This window comes from Bos indicus, chromosome 22 (genome assembly GCF_029378745.1).
Source record: "Bos indicus isolate NIAB-ARS_2022 breed Sahiwal x Tharparkar chromosome 22, NIAB-ARS_B.indTharparkar_mat_pri_1.0, whole genome shotgun sequence".
Taxonomy (NCBI): Eukaryota; Metazoa; Chordata; class Mammalia; order Artiodactyla; family Bovidae; genus Bos; species Bos indicus.
The window spans coordinates 4,275,107-4,298,905 of NC_091781.1; the positions used below are offsets into that span (position 1 = coordinate 4,275,107).

General features: G+C 40.9%; 1 protein-coding gene across 9 annotated transcripts in view; it reads left to right on the forward strand.

Annotated features, from left to right (window-relative positions):
* The window catches only part of RBMS3 (RNA binding motif single stranded interacting protein 3), an 803,408-nt gene that overhangs the window by 488,503 nt on the left and 291,106 nt on the right, over positions 1-23,799 (forward strand). For all 9 annotated transcript variants that reach the window (XM_019984813.2, XM_019984808.2, XM_019984812.2 and 6 more), the window contains exon 5: positions 14,273-14,430. In XM_019984813.2, the coding sequence (XP_019840372.2) occupies positions 14,273-14,430 (158 nt within the window). The remainder of the gene's footprint in view (positions 1-14,272; positions 14,431-23,799) is intronic.

Here is a 23,799-nt window from a genome sequence, read left to right on the forward strand (position 1 = left end):
CCAACGGATGTTGGCAATTTGATCTCAGGTTCTTCTGCCTTTTCTAAAACCAGCTTGGACATGTGGAAGTTCAAGGTTCATGTATTGCTGTAGCCTGGCTTGGAGAATTTTGAGCATTCCTTTACCACTGTGTGAGATGAGTGCAATTGTGTGGTAGTTTGAGCATTCTTTGGCAGTGCCTTTATTTGGGATTGGAATGAAAACTAACCTTTTCCAGTCCTGTGGCCACTGCTCAGTTTTCCAAAGTTGCTGGCGTATTGAGTGTAGCACTTTCACAGCATCATCTTTCAGGATTTGAAATATCTCAACTGGAATTCCATCACCTCCACTAGCTTTGTTCATAGTGATGCTTCCTAAGGCCCACTTGACTTCACATTCCAGGATGTCTGGCTCTAGGTGAGTGACCACACCATCATGATTATCTGGGTTGTGAAGAATTTTTTTATGCAGTTCTTCTGCGTATTCTTGCCACGTCTTCTTAATATCTTCTGCTTCTGTTAGGTCCATACCATTTCTGTCCTTTATCGAGCCCATCTTTGCATGAAATGTTTCCTTGGTATCTCTAATTTTCTTGAAGAGACCTCTAGTCTTTCCCATTCTGTTGTTTTCCTCTATTTCTTTGCACTGATCGTTGAGGAAGGCTTTCTTATCTCTCCTTGCTATTCTTTGGAACTCTGCATTCAAATGGGAATATCTTTCCTTTTCTCCTTTGCTTTTTACTTCTCTTCTTTTCACAGGTTTTGTAAGGCCTCCTCAGACAACCATTTTGCTATTTTGCATTTCTTTTCCATGGTGATAGTCCCTTGCACTGCAAGGAGATCCAACCAGTCCATCCTAATGGAGACCAGTCCTGGGTGTTCATTTGAAGGACTGAAGCTGAGGCTGAAACTCCAATACTTTGGCCACCTCATGCGAAGAGCTGACTCATTAGAAAAGACTCTGATGCTGGGAGGGATTGGGGGCAGGAGGAGAAGGGGACGAGAGAGGATGAGATGGCTGGATGGCATCACCGACTCAATGGACATGAGTCTGGGTGAACTCCAGGAGTTGGTGATGGACAGGGAGGCCTGAAGTGCTGCGATTCATGAGGTCACAAAGAGTCGGACACGACTGAGCGACTGAACTGAACTGAACTGAATCTCTGGTTCTTCAGTCTTTCTTCATCTTGATTTTTTTAAAAAGATTGTAGACCAGTTACTGTGTATTGAATGTCTCTCAACTTACGTGTGCCTGATGCTTTCCGGTGAGTGCACTCAGGCTTGCACTGTTGGAACAAAGGCCACAGAGCACTCCTCTCCTTCTGATCATCGCCCAGGAGGGAGGGGCACATGGTGTCCACGCATGCCATGTCAGTGATGGAACTGATCGTAAGACGTTGTCTGAAAGGTATCGCCATGGATAAGTTACCATTTTCCCCTTGTGATTACTAACCTTTCAGGGGAAATTCTTTGAGATTTGGAGGGAAATTCTTTGGGATTATGTACAGTTCCTCAACTCAAAATCAGTTCAGTCACTCAGTCGTGTCCGACTGTTTGCGACCCCGTCAATCGCAGCACGCCAGGCCTCCGTGTCCATCACCAACTCCCGGAGTTCACTCAGACTCACGTCCATCGAGTCAGTGATGCCATCCAGCCATCTCATCCTCTGTCATCCCCTTCTCCTCCTGCCCCCAATCCCTCCCAGCATCAGAGTCTTTTCCAATGAGTCAACTCTTCGCATGAGGTGGCCAAAGTACTGGAGTTTCAGCTTTAGCATCATTCCTTCCAAAGAAATCCCAGGGCGGATCTCCTTCAGAATGGACTGGTTGGATCTCCTTGCAGTCCAAGGGACTCTCAAGAGTCTTCTCCAACACCACAGTTCTATAAAAGGAATGACATAATACCCTTTGCAGCAACCTGGATGGACATAGAGATGGTCATACCTAGTGAAGTAAGCCAGTTAGAGAAAGACAGATATCATATGATAATGCTTATATGTGGAATCTAAAATAAAATGACAGAAATGAATTTAACATTCACAAAACATAGAGAGGCCCACAGATACAGAAATCAAACTTATGCTTATCCAAGGGGAAAGGGAAGGAGGGATCAAGTGAGAGTTTGCCATTAACAGATACACACTACCATATAAAAACTTGATAACCAACAAGGGCCTACTGTATAGGTTGAAGTGAAAGTTGCTCAGTCGTGTTTGACTCTTTGTGACCCCATGGACTCTATAGTCCATGGAATTCTCTAGGCCACAATACTGAAGTGTGTAGCCATTCCCTTCTCCAGGAGATCTTCCCAACCCAAGGATTGAACCCAGGTCTCTCACACTGCAGGTGGATTCTTTACCATCTGAGCCACCAGGGAAGCCCAAGAATACTAGAGTGGGTGGCCTATCCCTTGTCAAGGGTAACTTCCTGACCCAGTAATCAAACTGGGATCTCCTGCATTGCAGGTGGATTCTTTATCAGCTCAGGTATCAGGGAAGTCCACTGTATAGGTTTTATACATGCACACACACATATGTATACCACATATATATTTGTTATACATATCTGAATCACTTTGCTCTACACCTCAAACACAACATTGTAAATCAACTATACTTCAATTAAAAGAATAAAAGAAGAGCCTCATAGATTCTAACTGATGGGTTAAATCCTTACTCACATTTTGCATATTTATTCTGGAATGTTTTAAATAGAGCTTGAACAAGGGCAAGATAAATGATGCTATAAACCTGCTACTCCTTTTCCTCTCCTCTTCCACACACAGTGTGATCCAGCCCTGCAGTCCTGTCTAGGAGTTAGGGTCATCCAGCAGAAGCTGCCACCCTCTCAAAGGACGGGCACCCCTGCTGCCCCAGTGATGCCCTGAAGTGGAGCTGGAGGAGCACAAGGCATTCTCTCCTTGGAGGCCTGGAGCTGCTATTGTTCTTACTGTGCTGAGAATGCCAATGACTCTAAAGCTGGGGAGAAAAAAGACTCTTAATGAGTTTCAGCATGTTAATGTACTGCAGGTTCCCAATTGTATGAATTTAAGAAGCTTAGCAATTCGGTATCTTCTGAATAATAGCATTTATTTTATACTCCAAATACTCCTGGGGAAGTCTGAATAGCATTGCAGCTTCTTTGGTGTAATAGCTTTGGTGGGCTAATTGACTTGAACAGCGGAATTGCTCCTTAAAAAAAAAGCCACACAGTTTTGATTAATGAGCCTAGTAATAAATCATTAATCTTTTTAGCTCATAAATGATAAGTACAGTGTTGTTTCCCCCTGCGATGCATTTCTAGATTCTCCTGCTGATCCAGTGGCCACATTTTAAGAATCTCATCATCAGTTTAATATGTCCACCTCTATGTAATTTAATATAAGGTCTGGTAAATTTGCACCTATGAGAAATGCAATGGGACAGATTCTAAATAGCAATAATTGCTGTTTTATGAACATGACTTACATTTAGTTCGTAACTCTCCTTCTACAATGTCCTAAATGCCTTTATTTCTATAATTACTCATAATTATAGAGAGAATAATGAGTTACAGAGTTTCTACTATGTGTCTGGAACTCCCCTAAATTTTTAGTATATTGTGTCATTGAATTCTCATGATAACTCTCTGAAGTTATTAGTTATTATTTCTATTTTACAGTTCAGGAAATTTGCTGAGAAATGATAACTAGTTACTGTCATAAAACTCATTAATGCCAGAATCACTGTGTCCCTGTCTGTTTATAGGTTATTCCTATTTAACGTTTTCTAAAGGTTTATACGTAAATTTTTTTGTTAAAATTGAAATATATAAATATTACACCCACGTTGAAAATTTTGGTTGTCTTAGTGGTTAGTATCTCCTAGGGGGTTATATATTTCAGGAATTAATTTTATGTTCATAATGTAGCTGAAACACCATTTAGAAGTAATTTAGACTGTCTGATCACCATATTGAGGAAAACAGAATTTCATGTTATGGAGAGTAAGAGTATAGGAGGCAGATGTCTCCCTCCTTGGTTGCACTCATGTGTCCACTAATGGGAAATAGCTTTTCTTATTGAGACTTAGTTGTACACTGTCCGTAAGTCTGAGCTCTCTATGGCAGGCAAGAAACATGGCCATCATGTCTCTGTTGTCAGGATTTAGCTCAGTGACTGATACAGACTAGACAAATGTTTGATGAGTGAGTGAATGAGCAGTCAGTGTGTGTGTGTGTGTGTGTGTGTACGCGCGCGCGTGTGTGCACATGCATGCTCAGTCCTGTCCAACTCTTTGTGACCCCAAGGACTGTAGCCCACCAGGCTCCTCTGTCTGTGGGACTTCAGAATACTGGAATGGGTTGCTATTTCCTTCTCCAGGGGATCTTCCTGATCCAGGGATTAAACCCAAGCCTCTTATATCTCCCACATTGGCAGGTGGGCTCTTTACCACTGAGCCACCTCGGAAGCCGAACAGTCGATAGGAATGGTATAAAATATAAGAGGATGGTCTGTTTAGTAAAGTGCCTTGAGTCAAGATATGTAAGTCCACAAGTGGCTTTGGCTGGCATCTGTACTGTGTCCCTGAGAGCCCCCAGTTCTTCAGGTGTGCTGGCCCGGAGCCCAGGATTCCGTAGAACTGGGGAGAAACAGATTTATGTGTGCCTTTTTTGTCCATCTTCCAGGAAGGCTTGGTGGCATCCTTTTAACTCAGTGTTGAGTCACAGTAAGAATAAGACTGATCACTTTCCCAGTGATATATTTCAAGAAAATTACAATTAATTTATGTGCCAAAAAAAGCTGGCATTGGTGATGGAAGTTAATAGGTTTCAAAAGTAAAATGGTTTATCTCCTTTGAACACCTACAACCCTCTGTGTACATCTTGCTTGCTGTTTTTCTACCAAGCTCATGATTTTAATACCAGAAATACACAAAATGAAACAAGCTGGTAGCATCCAGGTGACTTCCTTCTCCCTGCAAATAGTGATACATCAGTTGTCATGGTCACACACACGCACAGACTTTCTCCACGGTATTCTTAAGGGTCTCAGGCCACCAGAAGTTCTGCAGTCTTCTCAGGCTGTCTTCAGAAAGACGGACTAAATAAACCTGGGATATGCCATCCTTCACTTAGACTGACAGGATTTACATGTACAGCTGAGTTTGTTTTCTTAAAGAAGGTACTGGTGTAGAACTGAAAGCATCCTCTTTCTCTGTTCCATGTGACATGTGCATGGCTTTACAAAACCAGTTTCCTGTGAAATTGACATCGGACAATTTTGGAATACAAGTAGATTCGAGCAAAACAGCTATGTAACAGCAACATTTCACATATCAAGCTGTCATTTTTTCACTCCCTCTATGTAAAGCATATAGTTTCAAGATGTATCCTCATGTAATAGAGGTTAGAAGAAAACTAGTCAGGTGTGTTTTTCTTAGGAACATGAGAAATTTTTGTTATGCCAGCCTTGAAAACAGAACTGACCTTTGGGTCTTTCTCAAACTCAGTAGGATGAAAGGATTTCCATTCATAGAAAGGTAAATTGTGCTTCCACTGAATGCCTGTAGGAATCTACCCAGTGCTGGCTCCTTCACCTTGATCTCTTAGAAGGTATGAACCAGCCTTTAAACACATTGCTTTTTGTTGGAATCTCAGGTCTCTGAGCCAGATAGATTGGGATTTGAATTATCACTGGATTTAACAGCTGTGTGACCTTAAACAATTGAATATCTTCTTTTAACCTCAGCTCTGTCATGTAAAATAAGGACATTAACCAGACAGACAGACAGGGGCTGTTTTAAGGAAGAGAACCATAATGAATTTAAATAACTTTAAAGCCTAGTGTATGGCACAAAGTAAGCTTAAAAATAATATGAATCCCGTGTGTGTGCTGTGCTCAGTTGTGTCCGACTCTTTGTGACCCCCCTGGACAGTAGCCCACCAGGCTCCTCTGTCCATGGGGTTTCCCAGGCAAGAACACTGGAGTGGGGTGCCATCTCCTCTTCCATGGGATCTTCCTGACCCACGGATCAAACTCACATCTCCTGAGTCTCCTGCATTGGCGGGTGGATTCTTTACCATTAAGCCACGTGGGAAACCCAAAATGAGTCCTATATATATAACAACAAATAATTTATATGACTTGATAATAATATTAATCCTTTGTAGCAATTATTATCTTAGTATGACTGTGTCCTGTGCAATATTTGGGACAGACTTACGTTACCAAGTCTAAGCCCATACTGCTTGCTGTATGACAAGCCAATAAATCAAGAGATGAGTTGGTGGGGGCAAGGAATCATGACTTTATTGGAAAGCTAGCAGACTGCGAAGATGGTGGACTTGGGTCCCAAAGAACCATCTTACCCAAGTTAGAACTCGGGCTTGTTTTATATTAAGAGGGGAGGGGGGGTGATTGGTTGTTGCAAACTTCTTGGTGCCAGAATCCTTTGCTCTTGCAGCTGTTCTGGTAAATCTGGTCATGAGGTTCTTGTAAACCTCCAACAAACAAATGTTATTCATTGTTCTGTGATTTTTTTTATCTTTATGCAAATGAAAAAGTATTATACCCTTAAGGGTCAGAAAATGGGCAATCCTATATATTTCAGGCTATTGGCAATATCCCTAACTTGCAGCAAAAACAATAGAATAAAAAAGTTAAAGTAAAAAGAAATGGACCCAACATTGCATCAGATTTGACCTTTGCTGTTATACTTACATTAAAAACTTTTGTGTTGTTTCACACAGAAATTCAGATTTAGCAGAGCACCCTATATTTTTTTCAGGATGCACTACTCTCAAGGGACACAGTGATTACCACCTGAGTCCTGTCGCACAATTGCAGTAGTCACCATGTGTGGTAGGCGCTGAGGTGTCACTGACACTGAGCCCAGTGGGAATGGTTGCCCTTGAGTGGAATCCTTTATCCTTAACGCCTTTATGCCTCATTCGACGACACATTTGTGTGTGCCCCCAACATGCCTGTGAGCCTCAGCAAGGCTCAGCTGTTCTGGGCAGAAGACACAGAGATGGTTTGCGTGTATTCTGTATGTGTGTGTGTTGTAATGATCATTCCAGAAGAAATGAATAGGGTGCTGTAGCAAATGTATGGCCATATTCATGCCCGTTCAGAATTTCAGTCGTTTGAAGAAGAACCATTGTCATTGTCCACAAATCAAGTGATGACATTCTGTTCTAAAACCCATGGCATCGAAAGCCCCATCGGAGAGGTGAATGAGACTGAGGAAAAGGGGTGTACTTTGTTTGCAATATTGAGTCTGTTTCTCTATAGTTTTGTTTCCTGTTCTCATTCTTGACCGTCAGGACTCTGAGTACAAAACCATACGTATTTGTGATATAACAGTACATTACAATAAAACTATAGAGAGAGCTCAATATTGTAAAATGTTAATATAGCGTTTTCTCACAGGAGAAACCATCCCATCAGGTGATACTGGGCTGAGTTCAGGAGGTCCTGTGAAGGGAGAAGTCAAGCAGAGCCAGGACCCCGCCTGGCCCAGGACTACACACAGGTAACTCCGACTCAGTCACTGAGACTCAGGGCGCTCACTTAGCCCTTCAGAGCTCACCTCACCCCTGCCTTAAAGAGCAACACGTGACCCAGTGTTCAGGTTGTCCTGAGCCTTGGACACGATTTTCCATTCTCTGCTAAGTGTGTTGTCCAGAACTAACCTGTGTCCCCAGTTGAACTTGGGGATAAGAACTCCAATTGCCAATGCTGTGCTTACATGAAATCTGAAATAATGAAATCCTTCTTTGCAACATGTGCTCCTTAGGGAAATTGTTCTTATTGATTCTTATTTTATGGAAATTGTTCTTATTGGTGCCTCAGGGGGAAAAACTGCTGGATGCTCTGCTCTGACTCCATCAGTATGTAAGAGCAGGGGAAGAGAAATCACCTTCTCACTCTTAGCAGAGGGAGAAGACAATTGAAAATAGAGGGCAGCCGCCTTCATTGGTTAAGATAAGACAGTGGATATCTTTACTGGGCACTATTTAGGGGTGAAAGCCTACTTCTTAGTAGTCTTTCTTTACTTTCCCTTTAATGGTCTCTAGTGCATTAGATGCTTCTAGAGAAAGAGGAAGACTCTGGCTCTCTTTATACCTGGTCCAAGACCATGTTTTTGTGGCTAGGGAACAAGAAGGTCCTATGTGAAAGTCAGAGCTAAGACTGCTCTCATATTTTTATGACAAAACAGATTTGACAAAATTAACACTTTGTATTAGTTAAGATTCTTTAGAGAAATAGCCAGTAAGGTATGTGTGTGTCTGTGTATGTGTGTGTGAGAAGAGTTCTATTTCATGAAATCTGCCTGATTATGGAGGCTGACGAGTCTCAAGATCTGAGGTCAGCAAGCTGTGCTGGAGACACAGTAATAGCCAGTGTTTCAGTTTTGAGTTCAGAAGCAGGAAAGAAATAGGGTCCCAGCTTGAAGGTGGTTGAACTAAACCTGAGGGAGGATCAGCCTTTTTCAGATCTTCAGCGATTGGAGGAGGCCCACTCACATTAGAGGGGGTTATGTGTTTTATTCAGTAAACAAATTAGTTTAAATGTTAACGTCATTCAGGAAGCACTCTCACAGCTAGATTAGAACAATGCCTGACCAATTCTCTGAGCATCCTGTGGCTCAGTCCAGGTAGCAGATGAAATGAATCATCAGAGAAGTATGTCCAGAATGGCTGGTTTCCTCCAGATCTTGCCGAGAGGAGCTGGAACTCCTAGACCATGCATCAAACAGGCTGATGACGTTACTAGAAGGGTAAGAACATTTGTGTGCAAAGTTAGTGTTAAACTAATTCTAAAACCTCTGATACCTTTAAGGGCAGCGTGTTAATTCAAGAGGCTCTGACTCCATGTTTTTGTTTTTGGGGAAAGGGAAAACACTTTGTTTTTATTATTATTAATTTTTAAATTGCTGTAGCATTTAAAATAAGTTCGTCCATTAAAAAGTAATACCATCACAATATTTTAATTATCCTCCAATTAAAATAAATAAATTTTAAAGAAAAGCAATTGCACCTTTGTTTCCACATTGACTTTTCATTCTACTAGTGAGATCCATTGAATAGCAATATTTATTGGCAATCCAGAGAATTGGCGTACTGTAGAACAAAGGGTACTATCTTGATCTTGATCAACATCAAAAATATCACTTATGATGTCATTTATTCACTTACTCGCCATGTGTGTTTGGTACCCTTCTTAAAATATCAGAATCGATTTTCTCATTTGCAGAGTGATGATGGTAACTCTTGCCAATCTACTGCCTAGGAGTGTTAGAAAGGGCCATGTAAAATAAAATAAATGCCCCCAAACACCTTAAATACTGTAAAACTCTGCTCTGTTAAGGAATAATATTATTATCTGTACTCTATATGGACATCCCCTTCGATGTGTTTTAAAAATATTTAAAATCATATGTTTGCTTTAGAGTTGTTTCAAACATCTTCAGGATATTTCATGATATTTTGTCACCGCTGCTCAGGACAATTCATCCTGAGACAACTTTGTCCACTTAACAGTTAAAAGTGACTATTAATTGATTGCACATAATGTCATGCTTAAAAAAAAAAAAAAAGTTTGATAGTATATAAAGTAGGCAAAGACTGGTAACTTAGTGTAAAATATTATCGTGGAAAAAATAGAAACATAGTCCCCTAAATCAGTATTATAATTTGATCTACCAAATAGTACTTGTTCAAAATGAAATACATACAGAAATAGAGAGTAAGCATTTAAAACTTTTTATAACAATTTCACATTAGCATGACATTTAATCCAAATGTAATTTTGATCTGTTGAACATGGCAATAAAAATTGCAACTTGCATTTTGTGTCTTTTAATTTTGTTCTATTAGCTTTGGCAAATATAAATATTTTACAAATATCAGTTTGTGACAGATTGGAAATTAAAACGGTTCCCACCACAGGTGGCTTGAGAAACTTTGCTCTAAAATCTCTGATGCCAATAACTACTTCCTGAATATTTAAATATAATTTCAACAAGCATCAATGTTATCAGATTGAGTGTTGAAATCTTGTTCAAAAGTTGCTACCTTTTCTAGAATCATGTATATATAATAGCTGTGTTACGCATCCAGCAAACACAGACCCAGACGTGATATTTGATCCTGATATGAGCAATAATGTTGTCCTCTATTTGTCTTCATTTGCTAAGCTTCCTCAAAATGTTCTGAAGTTGTTCCTAACTACATTAAAAAAGTGAATGAACACCAATAAATCTAACACCAGAAATCCATGGAGAGTGAAGTCATGAAATGAATATTTACATATCCTTACATAAAATGGCAAGGTCTCTGCTCCCATTAACAATGGGAGTTCTAACTTTTTCACCATCTTTTGACAAAGCTAAATAATAAATCAAGAAGTCCCTATACCAATGAAAAGATACAGACGGACCCAATGGAGGAGTTATATGCTGACACAGTCAATTACATGTAATAGATGTGTGAATTATCGTCATGTACTTTTTCAGATTAAATGCTGCAGAGGGGTCATTCAGTGACGGTATGTGAGATGCCAAATAAGGCCAGGAACCCCCTTTTCTTGGCTTAACTTTGTGTCTAAGCTAAGTAATGAATAAGCAGCAGTGAATAAAATAAGATATGCAGAGATATTCTTTTCTGTACTAATATTTCTTTGAACTACACACTTCTGTGTACTATTCTCTGGAGTTTACGATGAAAGGCAGTATGAAGCGTTGGGAAGAACATTAGACCAGGCATGAAGGGACATGGGTTCTATTTCCAGCCTGTTACTAATTAGCTGGGTGGCCTCAAATAAATCATAAGCACTACTCCAGTCTCTATCTTTCCCCCATCTGTTAAATGATCCGACCGGATGAGGTGCCACTTCAGCTCCATTCTGGAGCTAAATGATCATGAAAAGTTAAAAACAGATTGGTAAAAGATTCTAGAGTGTAGGTATCATATGAGTTATTGTTTTTTGCAAATTTAAAAGGCATATTCCTTCAGGTTCACAGTGACAAAGAGCCTTTCAAAAGAAACAGTCTGTTTACATAAATCTGATACATAAATAAAAATTAAAGATATAGATGTATATATTATTTTAAAGTTCATTCTATACAGAAATTAATTTCTCTTGTCAAGTCAACAAATATGTTGAAGACTTGTATTTCAAAGGAGAGAATGAGTTAATGAATAACACTGCCCAACACTATAGTCTTTCTGTGAACACAAATCAAGGAGTGACACTCTCCAATTCTGTTTTGTCTCTGTGAATACAGATTAGGAGTTGGCCTTGCTCTTTGAATTTGGATTCAGAAAGTAGCTTCCTGGGCAGTCTCTCGTGTATAAGCTCTGTCTGTTTATTGCACTCCGTTTTGAGAAGGTGCAAGTAAATAAATCAGGATACACTGGTCTAATGCTCCTTGGAAAATGAAAAGATTGTACAGAATGCTGGCATAGGGGGATTGTTTGCTTATGGTGATTTATCCTCATTTAGGACAAAGGGGTGCAGAACACTGGGCAAATTCCCACCCGTTCCTGGGACTGCCGTATGTTGCAGTCTACTCTCTGGGCTTAAGCAGGAACTCCCACTGGGACGTGAGTTGACCTGGAAGTGTAAGATCCAAAAATCATACTATAAGAAAGTTATTCTTTTCTCAACTCTGATTCTTCCCAGGAAAAAGACTGTCTGATCCTAGTGTGGTCAATACCTCTCTTAATTACAAATTTCTTTTGTAACTAAGAGAGAATCAGCCACGAAGGTCAAAATCTTCTGCGAAGAAGCAATATCTAATATAATTTAATAACATTAATTTGTTATCAGTTTTGATAGTAACCTACTTATGCGAAGTGATCCTGGCCTTTTAGCTACGCAAGCAACATAATGTTGTCTTTTTAAATGGGTTTACTTAAGCCCAAAGGTATTCTGATGTAAAGAAAAGTTTTAAGAAAATAAAATCAGTACATGGCTGGCACATTTTCTAAGATTTTATGCAAATGATTACAGCGTGGATAACACTGGACTGGACTAGTGGAAAAGGCACTGAGATGGAAGATAGAAAACCTGACTAAATTTACTTTGAACCCTGTCGCTAATTATCAAATTGTCTTCAAGTAAGACGATGAAAAGTTCGTGCCTCCATTTCCTCATTATCCAGTAACTATGATGTTATTTGCTTACCTGCCTTTGGAAAGATGATATGAAGATTAAAATCAAAGGATGGGCAGTATAATAATATAAAGATGGAAGTTGTATGTAAATAGGCTTGTTATTATGTATCTGAAATACGACTTTTTTTTTAATCACCCCCATTAAGGGGTGAGGATCATGTCACTTAAGAAAAAATAATATCTCTGCTTTCTCTCTAGGATCATACCATTAATTAGTGATGTGTGTGTGAGAGAGTGAGAGAAACTGACCACAGTTATATAGTTTCTCCATTTAAACTATATTCCCAAATGCTAAAGTTGTGTTGTATTTTTTGATTGATTGCATATTTATTTGCAGAGATTTCCCTGGTGATCAAAAAGCTTGAAAACTAAACTGTGTTTCAAAAAGAACCTAATAATAGATCTTATTCATCTCAAAGCCTAATACAAATATTATGACCTCCATGAATATTTAGAACTGCTAAATATAATGGAGTTTAGTTTCATGCCGAAATTGTTTCTTGACCTGTAATAGTAATTGGAATCTTGTTCATTGTGCTTAAAACCTCAAATATCTACAGAAGATATCATCTCTTCACAAAAGATATTTTTACTGTTATATCATCTCATTTGCTACAGACTTCAGAACTGCTTTTCCCAATGTGATTGTGTTTCTTGTTGTTTTAGTTAAAATATAATAGTTCATTTAAGTATCTGAGCTGTTTTGATATTAACTAATCACATCAGGTTTTTGGCTGTGCATTCCCTTGTAGCTCAGTCAGTAAAGAATCTGCCTGCAGTGCAGGAGACCTGGGTTCGATCCCTGGGTTGGGAAGATCCCCTGGAGAAGGAAATGGCAACCCACTCCAGTATCCTTGCCTGGAAAATCTCATGGACACAGGAGCCTGGTGGGCTGCAGCCCATGGGGTCACAAAAAGTCGAGTACGACTGAGCAACTAACACTTAATCACATCAGGTTTTTGGGTGTGCATTATTTTGAGACATATAACTAAGTTCTAACATATAAATTCAGTCTGTGAAATAGCAAATGTTCGTGTACTTGGAAATAATGCTGGCAGGTTGTTGGATTTCCCATCCTATTAAAAAAGCTTATTTAAGCACTAGTACTGCATCATAGTCTCATTCACGTGTAAATATTTAGTTGTGTTCTGTGGCAGTGAGCAATCATCAGAAATCACCTGAAGGGCTTGTCAAAACACAGGTCATATGGCCCACCCTCAAGTGTCTGATCCGGGGGTGGGTCCTGGGAATTTACATTACTGGCAAGTTCCCAACTGATGCTGAGGCTGATGATAAATGATGTTCTAGGACCATACTACTTTTCCCCCCATTGATTCAGTGGAAAGCAATATAGTAAGACAGGAAAACCTGCGAACTTGGGGGATATCTCCCAGGTTTCAGCCCTGGCTTTGACGTTTACGAGCTATGTAACTTAGACAAGCCATGGCTCAATTTTGTCCTCTTTAAAATAGTAACGATTATATATACTGGGAATATTGAATGAAATAGTCTATATCAGGGTTTAAAACAATGCCTAGTGTGTGGTGAAGGGCTTCCCGGGAGCAGTAGAGGTAAAGAACCCACCTGCCAATGAAGGAGATGTAAGAGACGTGGGCTGGATCCCTGGGTCGGGAAGATCCCCTGGAGGAGGGCATGGCAACCCACTCCAGTATTCTTGCCTGGAGAATCCCACAGAGGAGCTTGGCAGGCTATAGTCAATAGTGTTGCAAAGAGTTGGACATGACTGAGGTTACTTAGCACGCGCATGCACACATGACTATGAACACTCTCTAAATGCAACATTTGTAACTAGTGGTGAAGGCAATTAGAGTGGTTATAGAACCACCAGCTAATGGTCATAGAACATCCGTGTTTACTTTTGTCCAACCACAATAAAAGTTCATTAGTCTTTTCTAAGGAAGGCTGGACAGAAAGCATGGTTGCCACAGATGACATTGTTTCTATGAGAAGCGTTCCAGCCCATAGGAATTCAGTGAAAAGAAACACTGCCCTCACTGAAAGAACTTGAGCAGAATGTTGGAGACTGGACTCTAGATGGCAATGTAAGGGAAATGTATCCACAGTGTTTCTCAATATTCAGAACTTACCGTGTGTGTTTCTTTTTTCCCTTAGCAACAAGAGCAAGACCCAACAAACCTTTACATCTCAAATCTCCCCATTTCTATGGACGAGCAGGAACTTGAGAATATGCTGAAACCCTTTGGACATGTCATTTCCACAAGGATACTAAGAGATGCTAATGGAGTCAGCAGAGGCGTTGGCTTTGCCAGGTAAAACTCCTGCTCTTTCCTGAGTATTCACTTTTAATTCCATCCCTTTCTAGCATTAGAATAGTGCTGGAATGTAGAATATTCAAAGAAAAGCAGATTATCAAACTACTCTGTATCTTTGCTTTGAGTTAGATAATTCCAGTATAACTGTAAATATGTTGTTCTTGCTAAAATATGTACACAGAATGTTTCTATCTGTCACATGTCATAATGAAATGCCTGACACTTTCCCAGTCCTCTCTATGCTTATAGATCAACAAAACCAGATGCTGTCAATCTCACTAAGGGTCATAAATGCTCAGAACCCCAAAGTCAAAGACCCCATGGGCTGAACAAAGCATCCACATGATTTAGCATTGATTTCCAAAGAGCTAGACGGTAGAATTTCTCAGCCAGGGGAAGAGAGAAGATTCAGAGAAACAGGAATTGTTGGGAAGTCCCAAGGAACTCAGAAATCTAAGAGGAGGTGAAGAGGGCATTTGCATTTAAGAGGCCCTTGCCGCGAGCTTTTGATGTTTTAATCAAAACAAAAAAGAACAAATTGCACTTTTCTCATTGTTGGAAAAAGACGAGTAGTTTTCTTTTTAACTTTTAAGGGAATGTTTACCAAAGGGGATCTCAGCCAGAAATGGAGTTAAAATGGTTGTACCTGCTGTGCTTTCATGAAAAAACAAAGTTAAGGAAACTGCAGAGAAAAAGAAACTGCTCAATGGCACAGAAGGAAAGGAAAAGCTGTGTCTCCACAGCTGGGTGTGTTTATGTGTCTTCAGCGGACTCAACGTGAATGAATGGATGGATGTTAGATACCATCTGGAAGCCAGCCCCTTACAGACAGGCACGTCTGCCTGTGGGGAACCCTGGCATCTCTTGGAAAAATCATCCCAAACCAAGTTCTGTGAACACACTTGGAAAGATAAGAAAACACAATTGTTAACTAATCTCTACCTTGACTTCCTGGAGGTCATGGACCAAGTCTTAATGTCTACACACTGTTCTACACATACTAGCCTGGGAGACCTCTACCGGATGCATGTCTTATGATTTGAAGAGAAGTCAGCAGAATGAAGAACATCTCCCAGACTTGAATATATTCATGAGGCTTTCAAGTTTTCAGAACATTATTAACTGTTGATTTTAATGGTCAAGGCAGAGCTAATCGGACCGCCTGGGTCTCTGAAATTTGCCAATGTAATCATTCTTGGAGACGGTACCAGCTGCTCTTGGAGGCCTGGCATTGCAGGATTCACTGAACGCCTGCTATGCTCCACTTCACACAGTGTATCCCTGTCCCCTCCAAACCTCTCTCTAACAAATCAGTGTGTGCTCCTGCTGAGAAAGAAACGTTTCAAATTCAACAAGTGAACACCTTTTCCAAGAAGATCTATGTCTTTTTAAAATTTTTTTAAGCAAAAGATTTTTGGTACAAAGTATGAATATATATTTGGAGAAGGCAATGACACCCCACTCCAGCACTCTTGCCTAGAAAATCCCATGGATGGAGGAGCCTGGTGGGCTACAGTCCATGGGGTCGCAAAGAGTCGGTCACGGCTGAGCGACTTCGCTTTCACTTTTCACTCTCATGCATTGGAGAAGGAAATGGCAACCTACTCCAGTGTTCTTGCCTGGAGAATCCCAGGGACGGGGGAGCCTGGTGGGCTGCCGTCTCTGGGGTCACACAGAGTCGGACATGACTGAAGCGACTTAGCAGCAGCAGCATGAATATATTAGTTTGTTCAGACAGTCATAGCAGAATTCAACAGACTAGGTGGCTTTAAACAACAGACACATATTTTCTCTCAATTCTAGAGGCTAGAAGTTCAAGATCAAGGTGGCAGTAGGGGTTGGTTTCCTCTCTGCGTTTTGTATTAATAGATGGTCTTCTTTTCCTGTATCTTCACATAATCTGCCCTTTGTGTGTGTTCTTAGTCTCTTCTTAGTGTCTTCCCATCAGTCAGATTGAACTAGGATCCACCCATTATATACACACAATTCATAATCCAGTCTCCTGGAATAAACCATAATGGAAAAGAACATTTAAAAAAGAATGTATATATGTGTAAAACTGAGTCACTTTGCTGTGTAGCAGAGATTAATATAACAATGTAAGCCAACTACAAGTAAAAAATAAATGAACTTAATACAAAAACGTTTATCTATATATACACACGCACATCTTTATTCATCTATTGTTGATGGACACATAGTCCTTTATATGCCTTGGTCATCATAAAAACACTACTATGAACATGTGGGCGCATGTATCTTTTTGAAATAATGTTTTTGCTTTCTTCTGATGTATATATATGAATGGGATTGCTGGATCACATGGTATTTCTGTTTGTAGGTTTTGAGGAATTTTCATTCTGTTTTTCCGTGTGTGTACCAACTGACACGCCCACAGTAGTGCACAGAGTTCCCTTTGCTCCACATCTTGCCAACATTTGCCATTTGTGTCCTTTGATGATAGCCATCCTCACAGATGTGAGGTAATGTCACATTGCGGTTTTGATTTCCAATTCTCTGCTGATTTCTGGTATGGAGCATCTTTTCATTTGTTTATTGCCCATCTCTACATCTTTTTGTGAAAAATGTCTATCCAGGACTTGTGTCCATTTTAAAATCTAGTAGTTCAGCTTTTAGATATTGAGGTTTTTTTTTTAATATTGAATTTGTATGTTTTGGATATTAAGCTCTTATCAGCCATATCAGTTGCAAATATTTTCTTCCATACAGAAGGTTGTCTTTTTGTCAATGGTTTCCTTTCCTGTGTAAATCTTTTAAGTTTAATTTGGCCCCATTTTTTTATTTTGCTATTATTTCCTTTGTCTTAGAATTATCCAAAAAAAAAAAAAAAAATGCTGTGATTTACATCAAAGAGTATTCTGTGTTTTCTTCTAGGACTTTTCATGGTTTCTGGCCTTACATTTAGGGCTCTAATACATTTTGTATATGGTGTGAGAAAATTTTCTAATTTCATTTTTTCTTACATGCAGCTGTTCGGGTTTCCCAGCACAACTGTAGGTGAACTGACCATTAGTGTGTGAATTTACCTCTGGGCTCTATTCTGCCCCACTGATCTATGTATCTGTTTTTATGCCAGTACCTCACTGTTTTGATTTCTGTAGTTTTGTACTATAGCCTGAAGTCAGGGAACATGATACCTTCCAGATCTATTCTTCATTCTCAAGATTGTTTTGGCTATTTGGGGTCTTTTATGCATCCATAAAAAATTTAAAATTATCTGTCCTATTTCTGTGAAAATTGTTATTGATATTTTGATAGGGATTGCATTGAATCTGTAGATTGCCTTAGGATGCAGAGTGATTTTAACAGTATTAATTATCTCCCAAGCTCTTTGATAATCTTTGCAAACATTACCTTGAACTGTTTCTCAGGTAGATATCCACTTAATTTTTCTTCTGGGTTTCATCTTGTTCCTTCAGTTGGAATATGTTCCTCTGTTGCCTGATTTTTCTTAAACTGCTATTTTAATTCTGTGTATCTGGTGGGTTGGTTGTGTTTCCCAGCCTTGCAGGAGACATCCTGTGGGTGGTCTGGTAGTCACGGCTGGACCCAGTCCAGGTGATCGTCAGGCCCTGCTCTTTAGAGAGGCTGCTGGATGGCAGGGATGGGTCATGAGGTGGCCAGTGGCAGAACCCAATGGGGCCCTGGGGCTAGCGCTGGCTCCCTGATGGGTGAAGGCAGGGTCCAGGGATCCCAGACTGGTGCCTGCCTACCAGTGAGTGAAAGAAAGTTAAAGTGTTAGTCATTCAGTGCGTCTGACTTTTTGTGATCCCATGGACTGTAGCCCACCAGCCTCCTCTGTCCATGGGATTCTCCAGGCAAGAATACTGGAGTGGGTTGCCATTTCCTCTTCCAGGGGAACTTCCTGATCCAGGGATTGAACCCACATCTGTCTTGTATGTCTTCTACATTGGCAGCCAAGTTCTTTACCACTCTCACCACCCGGGAAGCAGCAAGTGAAGCCAGGTCCGATGGCCATGCCATCTCACCGGTGGGCAGAGCCGTGTCCTGGGGTCTGGCCGTAGGGCCCAGGTGTGGTTTCTGAGAGAGCTTGCTGTGGGGTGTGGAGGGTCCTGAAGCCTGTGTTGGCCTGCTGGTCTGTGGGCCTGGACTGGCGCTGACCTGCTAATGGGTGGGTGAGTCCTGCCATAGCAGGCGGCAGGGCTTTGTCGGTTGTCCTGGGACTGATGCCTGCCCTCTGATATGCCAGGCTGGATAGCAGAGTCCCTGGCTGCTGGTTCTTAGGGATTCCAGATCTAGTCCCTGTGTGTTAGTGTGAAGCACTGGGCCCCAGGATCTCATTTAGACGGGGATATGTCCAGGTGTGGCTGTGGGCTCAGAGGTTCTTGCAGCGCCTGTTTGCTGGTGGATGGGGCTGTGTCCCATCCCAGTTAGTCGGGCTCCCAGTACTGCTGCCAACAGGCTGGTGAGTTGGGAGAGAGCTGAGTCCCGAGGCTAATATACTAGAGGGAGGCTTCCACTACGGCACATTCCAGCACCAGTGTTACTAAGGCACAAAGAGCTCCCGGCTTCTGTATCCACAGGGGGCGGCGCAGTTGCCTCCTGTCTCTCCAGGGGATGCTCCAAGATCAGGGGTTGGGTCTGACTGAGGCTCCTTTCAAATGACTGCTTCAGCCCTGGTTCCTGGTGTGTGTGAAATTGTGTGTGCTCCCTTTAAGAGTGGAGTCTCTATTTCCTGCAGCCCTCTGTATGTTCTAAAAGCAAGCCCCACTGGCCTTCAAACCCAGATGTTCTGTGAGCTCCAGCTTGGGGAGTCTAATCTGGGCTTCGGACTGCTTGCTCCTTGGGAAGAACTTCTGCAGTTGTAATTGCCGTCTTATTTACGGTTATCCATGCCCACAGATGGGCACGGTTCTGGACTATGCCACAACTCTTGTCCCTCCTGTTTCCTTCTGGTTCCTTCTGTTTTTTTGGTTTGGTTTTTTGAGTTAATTATTGGTTTATTATTATTATTCACATTTTATGATTATAGAAAAAATGAGGGCAAGAGAAGTTAAAATCCTATATAAAATCTTACAGAAGATAGACGGGAGAACCTACCTATAGGTTCAGGTACAAATGAACAAAAGCCCATGTTCTCAAAATCACAGGGCTTATAGTTATTTTGGTGTGCGTCTAGGAGGAAGTGAGCTCAGGGATTTTTTTTTACACTTCTATCTTGGGACAAAATTCCAGATGTGGTTCTTTTTTTCTTAATTTATTTATTTTTAATTGAAGGATAATTGCTTTACAATATTGTGTTGGTTCTGCTATATGGCAACGTGAATCAGCCATAGGTAAACATATGTGCCCTCCGTTTTGAAACTCCCTCCCACCCTTTCCCACCTCTTTAGGTTGTCGCAGAGCCTCAGTCCGAGTTCCCTGAGTCAGTCAACAAATTCCCACTGGCTGTCTACTTTACATATGGTAGTGTATATGTTTCCATGCACCTTTCTCCAGAAGTTCTTGAGGTCCTGAAATTCCTTCGACTCGAAAGAAAACCCCTCATTATTATTTTACTTGCAAGCTATACATTCATCTTCTTTGAAAATCACTTCTTCAAAGTAAAGGTGGTATCTTCGTTTTATATTTAAACCACTGGACTTCAAAGCACTGATTTGAACACCAGCAGGGTGCAGAGACAGCACAATTACAGGCTTTTTAAAGTTCCAGAAGCACTAGATAGTGTCTGAAATTACAGACCTTTTATTTTATTTTATTATTTTGTTTTTCCATTCTTGTAACATAAAACAATTTTGTAAGATCCACCCCGCTGCAGGCAGCGTTTTATAGCCAAGTCATAAACTCCTACAAACAAAAGTTTATGGTGGGAATGCGGATAGTCAGACAGTCGAGAGCCACTGCTGCAGAGCTGGCGGTGCCAACAGGCTACCTTGCCTTCCAGCATGAGGATCTGAGCATAAATCAGCCCAGGTCTAGAGGGACAGGACTGTGTGTTCACGTTATCCATTTCCCATTTCCAGAAACATGAGACCATTTGTCTAACAAAAATCACATTGAAAGAGTGTTATGAGGGGCCAGGAAAGAGTGACCCAAAATGGAGAAGGGATGAGGAGTGAATGTTCACAATTAATCCAGCTTCAACATCTGGGAACATAGACCCTCTTTAAGGAGTGCCTTTACTGTTCCCTCGTGAGCTAGAGAGCGTGAGAGACTGCTGAGCACAGAGACCTTTCTATTTTGCAGTTTTTTTCACCTCTCTCAGTCCTCTTAATTTGATTCTTATGGAGTTTTGTTTGAATGACTTTTAACATCTGGGCAACCCTGTGTTCTATCGCTTCCTACCAAACGGGCAAGTTTTACAAGTAAATCATTTCAGTTCTTCGTTCTTTTCACTAAGTTAAAAAAAAATCATGGTTATAGGAAGACAAATATCAGCCTAACTATTAAAAATCAGGATAAATGGATTAAAATATTGTTTTTGTAGTTTCTTTTAATTACTTTAATTATCATTGCAATTTTGTTCACTTATTTTCCTCTCCCTGATACTGCTTACTCCCTATCTTTTCCCACTGATAAAGAAAATAAAGAAATTTTTAAAAAGTACAAGGCAAATGCTAATACTGTCTTTTTAGGCAACTCTATGATGCTTTAAAATTACCATCAAGCTAATCTAAATGTGATTTTATTGTCTGGGATATGTTTTGATTCTATCTACTTTAATTGTATCTTTGTGTTAATATTTCTCCCTTGCTGTTTTGGCAATTCATTCACCATCATTCTCTGAAATGCATGGAACTAGGAAATCAAGTTTGAGCAGAGAAAATCTCTAAAATGTAAACTTAGTGATTACTAACCTCCAAACTACAGCTGTGTTTGCACAGAAACAGGTTAGAATTGTGTTTGCTGAGGTTGAAAAGAAGGAGGACTGTTATTCCTTTTGGTAATTTTAATTCCTCTCTCAATTGCCAGCAGATGTGATCCAAGGAGGAGAAACCCCCTGGTCCACCCTCTAGCTTCTTTATCTCTACTCTTGTTTTATGTGCTTGTCTTCATCTCTGTCTTTACATTGCCTCTGTCTTTCTGTCTTTTAACATCAGAAAATCATGGTCATCGCTAAAGAAGCCAAAACACTGTCCTTGCTTTTCCATTTATTTGGTCTCTAGGTTTCAAAACCCAAACCAATCACTCTATCAACTAAATAAACAAATGGCTTAAATTGCACTGTATAATCTCTGGGCTTCCATCTTGCTGCATACATGATTTTATAAAAACTTAGAGAAGGAGAAAAACCATACAGTTTCTTGTTTTATTATGCTGAAGCTAGAATGACGTTATTCCCAAGACAGAGTTGGTGGAATGGGAGAAGGCTTCTGAGTATTATTCACCCTGTGAGACTAAAATTGGAGAACTTTGTTACCTTGGAGTTGGAAATGGGGGCCGTTCCTTGTGCTCAGGGACTGTAAGATCTCTTCACCCTCTACCTGCTCTAAGTACAAACCATGACAGGCGCTCTTGGACCCCGAAGGTTGTGGGATTTCAGGGAGGCTGTGAGTTTCCAGTCGATAAAGAGAAGCACTTTGCAATACCGTTTGGAAGACGTGTGTGACCCTCCTTTATTTAATATCTTTCCTACATGCTCAGCTTTCTGTGAGCTGGAGCATCCTAACATGAGTGCTTCCCTGGTGGCTCAGTGGTAAAGACTCTGCCTGTCAATGCAAAAGACTTGGGTTTGAGCCTTGGGTCAGGAAGATCCCCCAGAGAAGGAAATGGCAATCCACTCCAGTATTCTTACCTGGAAAATCCCATAGACAGAGGAGCCTGGCAGGCACAGTCCATGGGGTCACAAAAGGGTCAGACACGATTTAGCAGATAAACAACAATACCACCCATGAAGTGCGGTTATACACGTGGCTTTATGGTCAGAAATCACTCCGCTTGCATCTTTGTTCTGTTCTGCCTATTTGTGTCCTTGGGCCTGTTAAACTCTCTAGCTTCCCTTCCTGATATGTAAAATGCGTTCATTCATACATTCATTCAGTTCACCCATTAAATATGTGGGTACTACTAATATACCAGTGTGAAAGTGTTAGTTGCTCGGTCATGTACAACTCTTTGTGACCCCGTGGACTGTCGCCTGGCAGGCTCTTCTGTCTATGGGACTCTCCAGGCAAGAATACTGGAGTGGGTAGCCATTGCCTTCTCCAATATGCCAGTAATTATTCCACATGTGATCATTAGAGATATGCATACACACAAAAAACATCTCCTTTCACTGACTGGCATTCTGCTGGATTTGGGGACCCAATGAGTATTCATCCAATATAAAATATCAAGTGATGAATATCAACAATAGTGTTACAAAAACAAAATAAAGCATATGGGTGCTATAGGGAGTGTGAAAAAAAACGAGAGGCTTGAAGTCAAGGACAGGAAAGCCCTCTGAGGAGAGAGCTTTAACCCAAGATGCAGATGATGAGAAGGAACCAGCATGAGAGTCCCTGGTGGAGCCCGAGAGGAAAGCTCCATCCCAGAAAAGGAAAGGGAGGATAGTCAAGGTCAGGCCAAGTTCTGCATGTTTAGGAAAGAGAAAAAAAGCAAAAAAAAAAGGAGCAGAGAAAAAAAGAATAGATATGTAACAGATAGTAATACCTAGTAATGAAATATGGCTACAGCTCAAAGAGACTGATCAAAAGTGATAATACATTCATTCCAGTTGCACTGAATGATGAGACCTGAACATACTACTTATCAATTCCTTCTTTATCTCAATTTTGGTTTTGAATTGATTGTTTTTCCATTCTCTTCACCACGTTCCTTTTGAAAACATTGGTAATATATGGTGAAAAGATAAATTTAGATTATGATGCATCCAGACAAGGATGTGGCCGGGGGGCAGGCAGGTATTCTGGAATAAGCAGCTCCCAGACTAAGTGTGAGTAAACATGTCTCCCTCCCACTTACCTTGAAAGACACGGCCTCATGTATAATTTTGTTCCTGATTGCTTATAGTTTTACGAGGTAGCCATCAGTGTGCTGGCTGGCAACAGAGTTTCCTTCCAAATAACCTAACTGAAGATCCTGATGTAGAGGAGTCTTTACAGAGGGGTGACAGAGCTAAGGGAACTGATGAAGGGAAGCTGAGATACCTGGCGATGAACAGGAGCAAGACTTTGCCCCCCAGAGAGAAGAAAACAGGTGGAGGCATGTGCCCCGAGTCCAGGGAGATCCAGGGCCTTGCAACGGGGACCACCTGGAGGCACCGTAGACAGGGAGGGATGTAACCCCTGCCAGACAGACGTGGTACCAGAGCAGAAAGGATGAACAGGACCAGCCGGACCTCTGTTTCCACTGGGCGTCCAGTGGTGACGTCACTACAAGCCA